This window comes from Carex rostrata, chromosome 4, assembly GCF_964058835.1.
Source record: "Carex rostrata chromosome 4, lpCarRost1.2, whole genome shotgun sequence".
Classification (NCBI taxonomy): domain Eukaryota; kingdom Viridiplantae; phylum Streptophyta; class Magnoliopsida; order Poales; family Cyperaceae; genus Carex; species Carex rostrata.
The window spans coordinates 7,837,388-7,853,688 of record NC_135921.1 but is presented as its reverse complement, the minus strand read 5'-3'; the positions used below and the strand labels follow the sequence as shown (position 1 = coordinate 7,853,688).

General features: G+C 31.8%; 1 protein-coding gene across 1 annotated transcript; it reads right to left on the bottom strand.

Annotated features, from left to right (window-relative positions):
* Window positions 1–11,709: 11,709 nt before the first annotated feature.
* On the bottom strand, window positions 11,710–15,609 carry LOC144553228 (histidine-containing phosphotransfer protein 2-like). The gene is made up of 7 exons (XM_078301326.1): window positions 15,553–15,609; window positions 14,999–15,120; window positions 14,250–14,318; window positions 13,857–13,928; window positions 12,398–12,470; window positions 12,030–12,073; window positions 11,710–11,788 (listed from the first exon to the last, which is right to left on the bottom strand). Exons 1-7 carry the CDS (start codon window positions 15,607–15,609, stop codon window positions 11,710–11,712), a joined length of 516 nt encoding a protein of 171 aa, XP_078157452.1.
* Window positions 15,610–16,301: the final 692 nt, after the last annotated feature.

Here is a 16,301-nt window from a genome sequence, read left to right as displayed (position 1 = left end):
GCCAGTGGGGATAGAGCGAGAAAAATAGTTATACTATTCCAGACGTTCGTGCCGAAATTCAAGTCAGTATTTCGTATGGACTCGGTGCAAAATTCAATGTTTGGCGTAAACAGAAAGTAATAATAATGCATTCTGTCTCCTTTCAAATTCTAGCTAAAATTCTATCTAAAATGATTTAAAAGATGCTAATGGTTCAAATGCTTTTGTTAATGATGTTTTATTACATTTTATGATGGATATGAATTATATTTATTTTCTCTATTATTAAAGTACAATATTTTAATATATGATAATTGATATCGAGAGTTTGTTAAACAATTAGTAATATGGAAAATTATGAACGATGATTTTATCAAGTTTTGGTTTCCATTAAAATTAATTTAAATAAATAATATATTTTTCTTTTGTCTGTAAATAATTATATAGATCAAGTCTAATAATTTATACTTTATAATTTGGTATATAAAATTTTGCTATAATTTTTTTTAAGAATAATAAAGGTAGGATGAAAATATAAAAATAGAGAGACATTTGAACCATTTTCTTTAAAGTTTCGAGTTTCATCAGTCATTAATATTTATTTAACCCCTATTTCTTGACTTGTCAAAAATACAATATATAGTTGAGTCTCACCTTAGATTGCCAATTTTAATGTAAATTAAATGTCAGGCTTAATTGCTCTGCTTTACACGTCTCATTATTAAATTAGCATTACTGACGATTCTTAAATTAGCATTACGAGTGCTATAGACTAAAAAGGTACCATATAAAAATTGAAATGATTGTGAGTGTCATTATTAATTACAAAAAAAAAAAGCAAGCATTTACATTGATAGAAAATCATGGGAGTGGGCATATTGACACCACATCCGTTTATATTAACACAGCATCGTTAAAAAAGTTAATGTATGGACCATTTTAACTATAAATGTCCTTTTAACTTTCATAATTGCTAGATACTCTTTTCTTCTTTTAATTTTGCATTGATGCAATTTAAAGTTTGAAAATCATAATATAATTTGTATTTGCTTTTTGCTGATTAACTAGTTGTATATATTGTTTAAAGTTTGATTTCAATCATCACGATTTTCAAATGGCATATCGAATTAAAGTTTCAAGCAAACAAGGTTTGTATTAATTTAATTTTATATAAATTTAAAAGGTTTTGATATTATTATACATTCGCTTCAATATGTAAAATGATCCAACTCAAATATATTTCATATTTAAAATCTATATTTTTTATTTTTATTAAAATTGTTAGGAATTTTTTTGTTAATGTTTTGTAATTAATTTATATTTGTTAATTGAATAGATACATTAATCTTCTAGCCAAATTAATGACTATCATCAACTTGGATGGACTTTTTGCCAATATGACATTGAGAATTTCTAGAATATTTTATAAATTTAAGTTTGATGCAAGCAATTTATTAATTTAGCATTTATTGATGTAATTTTTTATTGGAGTGTTATGTTGTACTTTTGTTTTATTTTTTAATCATAAGTTGAATTTCAAAATTATTTATGATAACTTACATTCAATGCATCTTTTTATAGTATTATGTCATTTTCTTTAGTCATTTTGTACAAAACAAAAGATAAAATGTTAATTGCCAAAACAATTTTTGTATAGTAGATTGTTAATAAAATTTGTGAAGTTAGATAAAATCAATTGATATATATAATGTTGATAGATTATAATAATATAATAAAATATTTCACGTGTAATTCTCTTAATATATCTTAAAGATGTGATGAAAATAAATAATGAATACTTATTTCATGAATCTAACTTTTAAAGAAGGAAATCATATAATAATATGAGAGAAAAACAGATTTTAAATAAATAATATACTTTATAAAATATAACTTTTAAGAAAAAAAATTTGTGGTAATATATGAGAGAAAATCAGTTTTAAAGGGAATACTTAATGAAGAGTAAAATTTTTTATAAACTAAAATATTTAGATAACGTTGTGTTAATAAAAAAAAAAGTGTGGTTTTAATATCATTACTCAAACCATGGTCAATTTTTTTATTTAGAATATATCTTCATTCTTATATTAAGTATGTAGATGTCTTGATCTGCTGACGACTCTGATTAAAAGATGGAATTTTAGATGGAATATTAGCCCTCCAATCAAATAATCTATCTTCCTTAGATTTGATGCATCTTTTTTATATTGTTTTACACGTAGAAGTTTAAATTTAGCTAGACACGTGTTCACCATACATACTTTATATGCAGGGGCGGACCCAGTGTAGTCCAGGGGGGGGGCAGCTGCCCCCCCCTGGATTTTCGAAAATAGTGGAAAAAATGAGTTGATTTCGGTTTTGCCCCCCCCCCTGAAAATTAGATTGCCCCTCCCTGGAACTAATAAACTAATTTTGTGACTCTCTTCTGTCTCAGCCATTTATATTTGATTTTTTTTGTTGAGTTGTGTTTGGGCGTTCTGCCATTTCTGTTTCTGTTTTAGTTTTTTGGTTGAGTTGTGTTGGAGAAGAAAGCTTCCTTTGCTTAGATAGACTTGGTGTACATATTATTAAAGAAAGATACAAAGAGGCTTTTGTGGGCCAGCTTCAATTAAAATTATATTGAAGATATGAGCTACTCAAATTTAATAAGAGCAACGGCTCTAATTGTTTCTTCTCTCTCAATTTTAGTGCTAATGGAACTATCCATTTTCACATTTTTTTGCATTTTTGTATTTGCTTTTGAATTGTTTTTCCATATTTTCTACTTCTTTTTTGTTTATTTTTTGATTCTTTATATTTCTTATATATATAATATATTTTTAGAGATCAACATTATAGTCCTCTGTGGCTCTGTTTATGTTAAGATCTTGTTATTAATAAAATGGATGTCTTCAATTTTTACCTATTCGTGTGAAGTAATTTTTTATTTCTCTTAGGACATATATATTTATATTTAATTATTTTTCAGAAAGATATTTTGAAATTTAAAAATTAATAACTAATTTTGCTAGCAAAAGAAGTATATTATTTAAAAATGTTAATAATATTTTGGTTTGTCTCTACAATCTTTTTTTTTTTTTTGGGATGAGAACGAGATAATCCAGCAATTTCAACATAATATCTAGCATTAAAAATGTGTATATAGGTTTTAATGTGTATTATATTACTATATTATTTGAGTGTAACATTGTCTTAATTTAATTTTTTTAATTAATTTTTATTATTTTTTCATTTTTTTATAACAAAATAAGCTTCAAGCAAAAAAATTCGGATTTAAGGTTTACGGTTTACGGTATATGGTATACGGTATACAGTTTGAACCCGATAAGCTATTTGAATCCGATTTCTGCCCCCCTCTGACAGAAATCCTGGATCCGCCCCTGTTTATATGCACACAATATGGTTAGTATTAAAATTAAATACACTTGAATTAGCGGTGTTATAATGAGAAAGCTATTGATATCTTTTTTTTTTTCTTTGGTTCCTGATCCCTCCTTCAATACATATAATCTCGCTAATAAGGAATATCTTCTGCATGCCATGAAACTGAGAATGGGTAATCCTTCCTTTAATTTGCATCACACTAAGAATTCTAGCTGAACAATTGCATTACACTAATGTTATATATTAAGTTGTACCTGAATTTTTAAAAAATGTCACAATCTAAGTTAAGGGCCACAAATTTATATGACATGAAAATATTGAGAATTAAATTATTTGCGTTCTTAATAATCTTCAATATTCTAATTTTTTTTCTTTTAAGTTGTACCAGAGTTTACATAAACTTTTACTCTTCCACAAATATATTTTGCTCCCGCACCCATGCATGCATCATTCTACTAAGCAGTATCCACTTACCATCGTGAGATAAATTTTAGAAAAATTAGATAATAATGTAGCTTGATGATCCAATTTGATGGTATGCACAATAACTTCATATCCAAGTTTTATGATATTGTCGGTCTGTACAATAACTTTACCATCTATGTTGAATGAAGAAATAAAAGAATTATTTGTTCATATTCATTTTCAAATTTAATTAGTATATATTTTTTATTTGTGTTGTAAGTAATTTTGAAGAAAAAAAAATGTATGCATTGACATGCACATAAGGTTGTTGAATTTAAGCAGTCATTTGTTGTTGTTTCCTTTTTTGTTATTTATTATTGTACCTATGTTCAATCTTATAATATGTCCCAATATGCAACGTACACAATACTAATTTTTGTTGTATAGTAAACAATAATGTTAATAGTTCCACTTCTATATGCTGCACTAAATAACATTTACTGATGATTCCTGCAATTAATTGCTCAAAACTACAAATGAACCATCTAAAAAATTTGAAGACTCCGAATATTAATTATGTTGGGTTTTCCGGTGCTAACCAAAACCGTTTAGGCTTAAGTTGCGGAATGACCGTAGAACAAAAATTTATACGGCCAACTTAAGCTCAGGATTAAACGGGGTATGTCAGGAAACTTTCCAAGGCGGTCCACCTTCAGTATTCCTTTGACATCAAAACCCAATTTAATCCTTTTACAGATCTACTCCATGATTGATTTCTAAAACTTTAATCTACTTACCAATTAAATAGATTAATATAACATATTTATACCTTGTTTCCAAATCACAGTTGGAATGCAGACCGAGCGAGTAGAGCCTCACCAGGGAAGGAATCCACTCGGAGTATCACACGTGTGATACCTCTATCGGTTATCCACCAGGACTAACCGGAGAGCGGTTTATTTCTTCTGCCAGAAATACCGTAAATCGCGGAATTCTGCAAAAACACTATTCACGAGAAAAAGACGAAAACCCGTAAACACGAATTTTTGGTTGCTCAGTTTCATCAATATGCAAAACTGACATACCGCTAAATTCGATAAAACACTATTCATCGATCCCGTAAATATACTCCACAACAACCTGCAAGATTATACGTCAAGTACGTATAACTTTCTTTTCTCAACCGAAACACTATTCGGGAGAGAAACCGAGAAAGAGAGAAAATACCGATCCGTTTCGACACGAAACCGGTACGAATGAATTAGCTATTTTCTCTCTACCCCTCCACCCCTATTTATAGTGTTTAGGGTCGGTTGCAAAAGACCAAAATGCCCTCCAAGTTCGGCCTATTTACAAGGTATGCCATTGACACCTCATCCTTTTATATGTGAAATGACCAAAATACCCCTTCCACACCCTTCCACACTCTTCTCCATGTTTCTACACATGCAAGGTGGCATAGGTGTGAAATGACCATTTTGCCCTTGTGGATAGGATTGATGACATGTCATCTGGATAGGATCAATGACATGTCATGCGGATAAGGACGAATCTGAAAAGACCCGAATGCCCTCGGCCCGAACACAAATAATATTCGTATAATTATTCTGAACAATTATATATATATTTTTCTTGCGGTTTGTTGTTTCGGTAATTTATACAACGTGTCATGCACATTTATAAATTAACCGGTTAACTTTTATACAACGTGTCACACACGTTTATAAATTAACCAATGTTTTTGCTTGTTATTTTTACATAATATTTATAATTTAATTATAACACGTATAATTAATTATAACCATCTTACTATTGATCATAACCAATTTATAATCAATCACAATAAGATTCTCCGATTAACTCCTATATGGTGTGACCCAATAGGATCTGTGTTATGTTGGTAAATAGAGTTAAAACTGTTTTAACTTCTATAATCATGGGTGGCATCTGGCAACACATCATGACCATCCAATTACACAGATGATGCTGTACTGTACAATATCACGATCCAGTAAACAATTTACTTGTGTCTGTTCTTCTGTCTCATAGCTATCAGATCAGTTTCAAGGTAGATGTGTGTCATCCTTGCTAACTGAATCTTTTCTTGATCTTGAGCAGATTATCAAATATAATTACTCTTGTAATTATACCGCTAGCAGATAATCTTACTCTATCAAGGGGCCCAGTGATGCTATAGTTCGTATAGAGATACGAGGGACAAATAGTATTCTTGGTAAACTATCACTTCCTCAGCTAAGCTATACATATGGAAAAGCTACCGTTATGACTGCTTTTTACGGACAGCGGTAGATAACAATCACACATACATATTTCTCAGTGGGAACGATAAATACCTCATACTTTAGAACTTGACACTGAATGAAAACATAAATGACACGAACACAATTCTATTTAATGTTTCATTCGGGGTCTGTCAAATATCATGTTCCTAGAACATGTATCTATGTGATTAAAATGACATCTCGTGTCAGGTGGTTTGTAAAACTTAACCATCTTTTAATCCACATACTAACCTTATCGCGGTAATTAGTGTTCCTGCTAATTACCTTGGTCAGTGACTTTTTAAGAGTATATATTATCTATATTATGGAGTTTCACAATTTCAGTCATGAGCTCGAAATGATCCATAAATTCAATAATACTCAAGGCAACAAAATGATATTAATCATCCAATTCATGAACAAAGCTTTATGATAAATTATCGTATTATTGACTTCTAGATTATTACACTAACAAATTATTAATTAAGGAAACTAGGCATTTGCATTGGGAATTTGGAATTATTGGAATTTGGGAGCCTCGAGATCAAATTCTTGTATGGATTGTAAAATTATTATCAAATATTGACCTTAGTCACAATTCAACTCTTCAGAGTTTCACACTACAAGTGTTTTTCACAAATTTTTAGAGTTTGTATTTAATCTCTTCCATAATTTATTTTTAGAAAAGTCGCATGTTGAGCCTTCATCTCTGAGATAGAGATTCATGTATTATCATTCAACTAATTTTTAAGATAAACATGAGAAACAAGTCTCTCAATTTTTTTATTATTTTTTTTTGAAATCGGACATTGGTTGCCAGATGTAATTTCTCTCACCATTAAATACTCATAAACGAATTTCCACAGTTACAATTCATATTTTTGACACTTGTTTATTAATAGTTAATGTGCAGAGAAATGAAACAATTTGACAGTGTAACAATTTTGAGGTTAATGTTGGAATGTTAATGATTAATACTCAAGAGTAATAAAAATTCTCACTTATTTACTTCAATTAGTGTCGAATTTGATTATTTGAATTCCTTTTTTTTTTGGATATTCGGTGCTCTGTCACCGACAAGCATATCTTAGTTTTTTCTTTCATATTATTTACTAAAGATAAATGTTCAAAGAAAAAACATACTTTTTCGGAACAATTATGGCATTTTGATTCATATATTTATCCTGATAAAAATTGACTGCCAAATACCAGTACCACATCAGACGCACTTGCTCTTTTGGCTGCGTAATTGTCTATGATCTTAAATATAGACCAAACCCATCTAACTGTCTCGCTGAAATTAGAAATAACGTGGCGCAAAAGAAGCGGGGCCGCCTAAATCCACTGGAAAGTGGGACATGACGCGAAGCGGGGCCCACCACTGTGAAAGTAATCAACCGAAAAGACCGCTCTGTGAATGGCGACCGCTTTATTTTGTTCAGAGGTCGAGGGAATTCACATACTGTGAGATATCTCAAAGTTTGTGTGCTTCTCTGCAAAGTCACAACCGTTCAAATACGTTGTGCACGAATCTCAAAGCAGATATAGTACTGGCCCGGTGGCCCCTGCTCTATCTCAGATCGGTCACGCAAAAGTTGAGATATCTCAGAGGATACGCACTCAGGTTGAGGGCCAGGCCAAGGATTTAAAAAACCACACGAAACGAAAGCGGTCTATTTTCGAAAAGGGGTCCAGGTACAGGATTCGGAACCCACAAAGTAACTCAATTTTTGAGTTTTGATCCAAACCGTTGAAGATGTTCTAACACGAATCTTTAAGAATCTGGAACCTTCAAATAATACTGGTCCCTGTCTATTCCCGAATAGATACCGACACGTCTAAACTCAAAAATTGAGATACTTTAGGGAATCTGGACCCCAGGTCCCGCCTAGAAGTTCAAAGTGGCCCGTGAGTTGGGAGATTTGACGATTTAAAATGGAAACTGCTTTTAATCGGACGATCTAGAATAACCGTAGGGAATAAAAAGCCGAAAAGGGACGAAGCACCTTTGTTTTCTGACTTTCTCCATCAACATATTTTTGACGGTTTAAAATGGAAACTGCTTTTAATCGGACGATCTAGAATAACCGTAAGGAACAAAAAGCCAAAAAGGGACGAACCACCTTTGTTTTATGACTTTGTCCATCAACATATTTTATATGTTGCAAGTACATCGATGATTCGATGTCAAATTGTCAATCAAAATAAGATCATGCCATCATAGTGTCGTGATATTTATATATATAGAGAGAGAAAACTTAAAATTATGCCTAACATTTTTTATTTGAGATTTAAATTTTAATTAGTAAGATTATAAAAAGTGAGACACAATCAACACATTAAAAACCTTAAAAACCAAGGCATTCAAATTCCCCCACATGAAGTCAGTTTACCAATGTGATATTTGATACAACGTTCGTATTAGATTTGCCGAATACGATTTAGATGCACGGATTGCATATATTTTTTGTCATGTATTGGAATATTCCTTCATTAATGAGCACACTTTTACATGCATGCACATTTATTATGTACGGATTCGGAAATTCGCTGGAGTCCAATGTACCATGAATTTCTCCTAATTAATGGACCAATGTGATAACAGAAATATCTGTGAAGCATTTCGTTGTTTCTGTATAATTAATTTCATCATATTTTATAACCGAAAATATAAAGTATGAATATTATAAAAAAAATTAAAAATCTTGAGGGAATCCAACTCTTGATCTTTAGATAACCAACAGTTTTAGAATTTTTTTTCCTAACCAACAGTCTTAGAAATTTTATAAATTTATTAATCTGTAAATCACAAGACCCATATATAGAATCAAAATAACAGATTACAATAACCAATGCCTTGATTTCTTAAAATAACATATTACAATCATATATAGAATAGAGGAGGGTTCCAATGCCTCATTTTTTTCATACCTCATATTTTATATTTTTATTTTCAAAGTCCAAATTGTCGATCCGAACCGTTCAACAAAATATTTATACTAAAATATGCATGGAGATGAAATTTTATATTTTTTGAATATTTTTTGCTATTTTTTAAGATAGGTACAAAATCACTGTTTTTAAACCGTTCAAAAAACAGTGATTTTCTACCCATCTTAAAAAATAGTAAAAAAATTTCATTCCTAACCATATTTTAGTATGGATATTATGTTGAACGGTTCGGATCGACAATTTAGATTTTGAATATGAAGAAAATGGAGATATAAAATATGAGGTATGATGAGGTATAAAAAAAATGAGGCATTGGAACCCTCCTCTATAGAATAATATATATTTTCTCAAATATATAGAATAATATATAGTTTCTCAAATATATAGAATAATATATAGTTTCTCAAATATATAGAATAATATATAGTTTCTGTGTATCTTGTTTCTCAAATATATATATATATGAAAGGAAAAGAATAATATATAGTTCATTAATTTTTTGTAATTCAAGTCAATTCATATATAGAATGAAAAGTGTATCTTGTTTCTCAAATTTAAAAAATTTGTAATACATTTTAACATGAAGCAAATGCTGTTCGCATTAATCTACAAAACGAACTAAATATTATGTTTCAAACTTTCGACATGCAAATAGAAAATTTTCCAAAAAATAAGGAGGCCGAAATGAAACATGTTCAATGTTGTTTTTCTCATCGGAACTATTATACAAACGTTACTGCAAAATAAAACATTGTATTACAACTCTAAGCCGTGCAAAATTATCGTCTGGATTATCCAACTTCACGTGATCTTCTGTGCAAATATATGACCCCTCTAAGCTGGTAGCCCAGGAAAACTGGCGTTTATCGTGGTTCAATATTATCCATATAATCAGAGCCACAGATAATCCTGCTATCAGCTTTGGGCAGGTGACAAATGTGTGAAGCAGCAGCGCGAAACGCATGCCTGCCACGCTCGCGCAGAAAGTGGGGCCCGCAACTTCCTTCGTGGCATTCTGGCCTGATCTTCTGTGATTGTATTGCATGTTGTATTGAGTATTGAGAAGTATAAACAAATTTCAACTCAACTGCTATAGGTTATGTTTGATTGTGGAGTGAAGTTAACGAAAATTAAATTGCTTATTTTATCTTATTTTTCAAACTTTATATCTTCGTTTGATAGCTAAAGTTGTGGATTAAAATTTCAACTCAACTTTATATTAAGTTGTTGGAAAATAAACCTATGTCAATAATAATGTGATCACAGATGGAGTAATTTTTTGAAAAATTTCAATTTAAATAGTTTGCTATTTCGGTTTAGGTTGAATTTTTTATTTATTTTGGTTTAAATGGATTGGTTTAGTTTAGACTTTTCAAAACTGACTAAATCGAAGCGACCTAATTATATTGGTTCAAGTATGGTTTATATTTTGTTTGGTTCAATCATTGTCTCCTTTTTTCATTTTAGTTTAAATATTAAAGAGGGTTCAAATGCCTACATTTTTTGTGCCTCCATCTTGCCTCCATTTTTAAAAACTTTAATAACTCAAAATTTAAATTATAAATGTCAAAATAAAACCGTTAGATATGATCTATGTTATTTTCTTTATATGTTCATGAAATATTATCACATTTCAATTTTGGTTTTATGTGAATTAATAAGTGCAAAAATTAACATCTAGAAATTATCCACATTAGTACATTTTTTTTATAATCTCTTGATGACAACCAAAACAAAGTTGAAATGTCATAATATTTTACATGTGGATAGATAAAATTATGTAGATCATATCCAACGGTTTTATTTTGACTTTTAAGTTTCAAATTTTGAGTTATTAGAGTTTTAAAAAATGGAGGCATGATGGAGGCACAAAAAATGAAGGCATTTGAACCCTCCTCTTAAATATTTTAGAACATCTACATATTTTGTATGGAATTAAAGAACTTGTGTATGAACATGTGTAATTTTCGTTAATAATAACACCAATATATTTACTTTGGTTTGAACCGAACAAACCGAAATTTACTTCGATTTGTTATGTTCAGTTCGGTTCTATTTTTTAAAATTAAAGAAAAGTTTGATTTAGTTATTTTAGTCCGATTTCAACCGAGCCGACCGTTTGAACACATCTACTCGTAATTAAAGTAATCAAAAAATTTGATTGGTTTTCTTATCCACACTTAAGATTGTGCTTATTGATTTCGCATGGTTCAACTGAATTTTTTTTCCCATATAAACAGTAAATTCCGATGCAGGCCCTAATTGTTATAACGATAAGTGAAAAGAGAAAATTAATCGGTATTATATATGTTTTTCCTATGGCGAGGAAACGGAGCAGCCGAAGAGTGAATTGGGCCATTTTGGGCCCAACAAAGAGGTAAAATTAAAACGGCTTGCAACCACTAAGGCACTAATAACCTGTTCGGCGGGATCAAGAGAATAAGAATAGAAATAGGAATGCAAAATTTTTGACATGAGAAAAAAAAATTCAGTTGAATCATGCACAATCAAATTTTTTGTGGATAAGTCCTAATTGTTATATACTGAACCATGCAAAAAAAAAAAAAAAAAAATTCACGTGAACAGTAAATTCCTAACAGGCCCTAATTGTTATATATTGTTTCCCTTTTTCTTATTGTAAAAGAAGAGTACGAAATGAACAAAAGGTTTATCTAGCTAAAAAGTAATATTTTGGTCATGTTATTAATTAGTTGCCTGGATGCCAGGAAGGGATGGCAGCAATATGAAAGAAAAATCTCATTAATTTTGTGAACCATGCGCAGAGACTGCACAAACATATAATTCCAAATTAGAAATGCACTTCAACGAAAGAAATACCAACAAATCCAGTATGCAGCTCCAGTAACAAAAAGTATACGCTCGTTACAATCTATAGTTATTTCTGAAATACGCCTTACATTTTCCACATCAATTTGGCCTCCGAAATAATGATAGCCTCCAAATACATTAGAGAAAAGAAACGTTATCGATCAAGATAACTCTAAAAATTTGCCAACCCTAATTTACCTGCTTTGCGCCTTAGCATCGAGAGCTTGGATTTGCTGCTCCAACTGCACTCAAATTAACACAAAGGAACTTGTATATAACTTCTCGATGGTCATAACTCATAAGACAGTTTGATAACAAGAAACTAAAATGAAGGGCAAGTTTTCTTGAGCACTGATTAAATATGTTTTTACATTTTTACTTGGCAAAAAACAATTTAATTGAAATTCCTCGATCGTGCATGATATCAATATTATCTCCATGTTCTATAGTAAAAAGTTCGTGAACTGAAGGTGCATAAAAAAACCAACTTTTGTTTTCAAGAAAAGAATAATTAAGGTGTGCAAAATCTAACTGCATTTATTATGAAAATAATGCACTTATTTTACCTGAAGCATAGTCTTAAGTCTCATGTGCAGCTCATCAAATTCACGCCTGATCCCAAGCAATGCTGGTATATACCTGCTCGAGTAGACATTCACAAATCATATTGAGAAACTTTAGAATAAAGACAGCAATTCAGAAAAAGTTGTCAGTAAAGAATATTACAATGATGCGATGCACTAATAAAGACTAGTTTTTAGAAAAATATACAAGGTGTGATTTTCATGTATATCCTTGCAAATCCAAATTGGCGTAGGAACTTCTGAAAAATATTGCAAGTTAAACTGTGCATGGAAGGAGTGAGGAGACGTTGTTTCATCTAATTGTCAAATGTCCTACTCGCGCCTAATCTGGGCACATTTTCAGAGAAGACTAGGAAGACGGATACTGGTACACGGACCGGTACCGAACCCGTAAAGGTACTCTTTGATATTTCAGGTATGGGAAGACTCCTGGAACGAGGCGAGAGTACGAAGCAATATCTCTTGGAAAGAATGGATGGTGTGGATGTTATGCACGTGCTGGTGGATCTGGCGACAACGAAATAATCTAATTTTTCAAGGTAATAGAGTGAGATATGTGGCATTGGGGGAGAAAGTAATTTTTGAGGGGGCAATGTGATTAAGGTTCTTCTAATGGGTTAGCGGATTCAATTGAGGGGGTAGTTCTGCTAACTAGGACCTACTTGGCAGCCTCTGCCCTGTTCTTAAAAAAATTAAAAAAAAAACTTCTGAAAAATATTTGACCTCCTAAAGTTCAAAAGCCTTTTTTTTTTGGAAAATAAGGTTCAAGGCCGTTTCATATAGGGATTGAATCGTCTGCCCCAGAGTTACTGTTGGTGGACCCCCTAAACCCTAAATCCTAAACCTCTAAACCCTAAACCCAGCCCCACCCCGCAATGACTGAGGGGGCAGGTGATCTGCTTCCTTCATATAGAAACCATAAAAGTTCAAAAGCCATTGAATCACCCATCCAAAACTTGAAACATATATACAGATATGTGCAAGCATTTTCAACTCCTGGTTTATCTTATGGAAAGACCAAATTCAATTCTTTGATCAAGTAGCTTAATTCTTGTATTATGAAGTAAAAAAGAACTTGGAAAAATAATGCTAGGAATCAATTGACAAACTGTGTTGGTGTGACATGGGATTTGGGAGGGTTGGGACGGAGTGGGTATTGTTTCTCGTCTGCGTGTAGAAAAGGAATTGCATTTATTATGGGAGTTAGATTTAATCAAATTGATCATGGATTGTTGGTACGTATGATATACAGTTGGTCTTTCAGAAAATTAAATTGCAATGATGAGTAGTTAGAAGGGTATCCATCAATTCCACCATTCATTATTTATGCCATGAATAAGAGCAAGCTGGAACCAAATAAAAAAAAGGGTTTGATCATCAATCTTGGAGAAAAATGGCAAATTATATATAAAAAAAAATGAGAACAGGTTCCAAGGCATACCAGACTATGTCATTCTCTTCATAAACCTTGAGAAAACAGTTGCACCACAATGCTACTCTTTTAGCACCAACACTGCAAAATAGAAAACTAATAATAAAAACTGAAAATTTCTTTCATTTGAACAACAATTAACTCTAAGAAGTAAACATATTCTATATTGGGAAGAACACTCTTCAAATTTATTGTTGAAAGAAGATGGTGTTCTAACAAGACCATGATGCTCTGACTAAGTTTAATTTGTGCATAATTTTCCCCAAATTTATACACAACCAGTCATAAAATCAAATGTAGACAGAGGTTGAGAAGTTACATATATGCACTGACAGTTCGTACAGTATCTTAACAAAAAGAGAAAATAAAAGAAAAAGAAAGGTAGGAGAATATGAAACTAACTAAGAGCAGGTTCCCTTGAACTTGTGCACACGTGCAGCAACCTCCTGAAAATCAACAACTGGCTCGCTCCTTTACCAAACAAAATGCAAAAATCATAATTAGGATAGACGTGTTATACTTGCTATATATACAGAATTGAACAAGAACATGTAATTTCACAAATTAAGAGGAGTATCGGTGTATCATAAATGGTGCCATTTCAGTAGTCATAGTCTTTCATGAAAAGAAAGATGTTGTTCATGTTTAGAAATGTAAACACAAAAATTTCCAAATTTAGGAATCAAGTTGCAGGCAAACAATATGAGAAGCACAAAGTTAAAAAACCAGCCATGAACAACACTAGCGGCCTGAATTTTCCTTGTAGCATATCTAGCAATCAAGCAGGTTTGACAAAACAGATTAAAAGAAAAGAGAAACAACAACAGTCTAAATAGCCTAGATTTCACCTACACAAGTTACCACTTACCAGTTACCATTATACCATATATTTTACTTGCCCGCAGAGGCAGAGCTAGTAAGAGGAATGGGGTCAATTAACCCCTATCGTTTTCAAAAAATTTATACTTATACACAATTTTCTATATAGTTTAGAGTAAAATGCTACGGGTACTATAATATAGACCCTCATTAGCAGCATAAAAGTTTTATATGATTGACCCCCATATCTGGTAATTAAGTTTGGCTCTGCCCCTGCTTGTACGTGTTTTAAAGCATAAAATAGTAAAGGTGGTAACTTGGTGAGTACATACGACAGCACAGAGAGCTGAGAGAGCCAGGGTTGATCACAGAATTCAGAGATAACTTCTACCAGTAAGCCACGGCTGTCATCTTCCAGCATCTGCAGTTCCGTGAATTGCTCATCCAGAAAATCCTATTTGATTTTTTTTCCAAGTTCAAATTACAATTAAAAAGTACTGTTAAGTGTTAAAGATATAAAAGAATCCGGGAAAAAAATATAAAATGAAAAAACCATTCATCACAATTTGTTTTCTTTTTCCTGTCTTGGAAAATTTCTGTTTGGTTAACATGCAACTCATTGAGAGGTTCTATTCATTGGAAAAGTAAAATATTAACAAAATTATACTTTCAGCCGTTCAGGGTTCTATTTTTATGAATATGGCAGCAACTTAATTAGGGGGAGAAAGAGAGGAGAACAGAAGGAAACATAATGTTGAATGGACGCACTTGTATAATTTTCTTCATTTTTCACCAAAGCTAGGAATTAGAAACACAATAGGCTTCAGCACTTGTTAGAAAAACAACATGCAGTTATAAACAACAATATAATTGGATTTGGATTTACCATGGCAAACATGGAGTTCACGAGGTAGTTGAGCTGCGCCTTTAATGGAGCCGACATCATTCTCAGAATTTGGGAAGAGCGAATGCTGCGAGAAAAGTGGTTTAAATTAAATCCGATAACAGAGGAAAGAATTGAGAATATTATAGAGAATCTGAATTTTATGGTATAAAATATCGAGGCCTTCGCGCATTGATCGAGTATTGAGATTTACCATATATAAAAAAGGGTATTAATTAAGGACAAAATTGGCAATATAGAAAGAAAAACTGTTTTGGACATGGTGTCCTTTACATTCCTTTTATATAGTTTCTCTCCGTTATTAATTTCGTTCTCCATTAATTTACTTCCATTTTTACGAGTGAACCGTTTCCATTACATGCTATTTAAAATGCTACGTCGTTCGATGCAGATTTTTATATATTTAAAAAAAAGTAAATATATTATCTCCTACTTCTACTTCTAGTTCCCTAACAATCTTCTGCTTCAACTCAGTTATCTAACAAACTTTATCTATATCCAAAAAAATAAGTAGCTTAAAAAAAAAAAATACGTCTCTTCCACCCCATCATTTTTGACAGTCAATGCCTCACCGCTCTCCTCTGCGATCTCCTCTCAGATCTCAAAGTTCCTTCATCGCCTACCACAAGAGAGCATGGTACACCGTCGAGATATGGCGAGGAGAGCGTGGTGCAACGTCGAGATCCGACAAGGAGAGCATGGTGCACCGTCGAGATCCGGGGAGGAGAGCA

Coding starts and splice junctions, on each gene's coding strand:
- LOC144553228 (XM_078301326.1), bottom strand. CDS start 15,609: ATGTCGGCTCCATTAAAGGCGCAGCTCAACTACCTCGTGAACTCCATG. Junction 14,319..14,998: donor TCTCAGCTCTCTGTGCTGTC/GTATGTACTCAC, acceptor TGTTTGGTAAAG/GAGCGAGCCAGTTGTTGATT. Junction 11,789..12,029: donor GATGCTAAGGCGCAAAGCAG/GTAAATTAGGGT, acceptor ATGTTTGTGCAG/TCTCTGCGCATGGTTCACAA.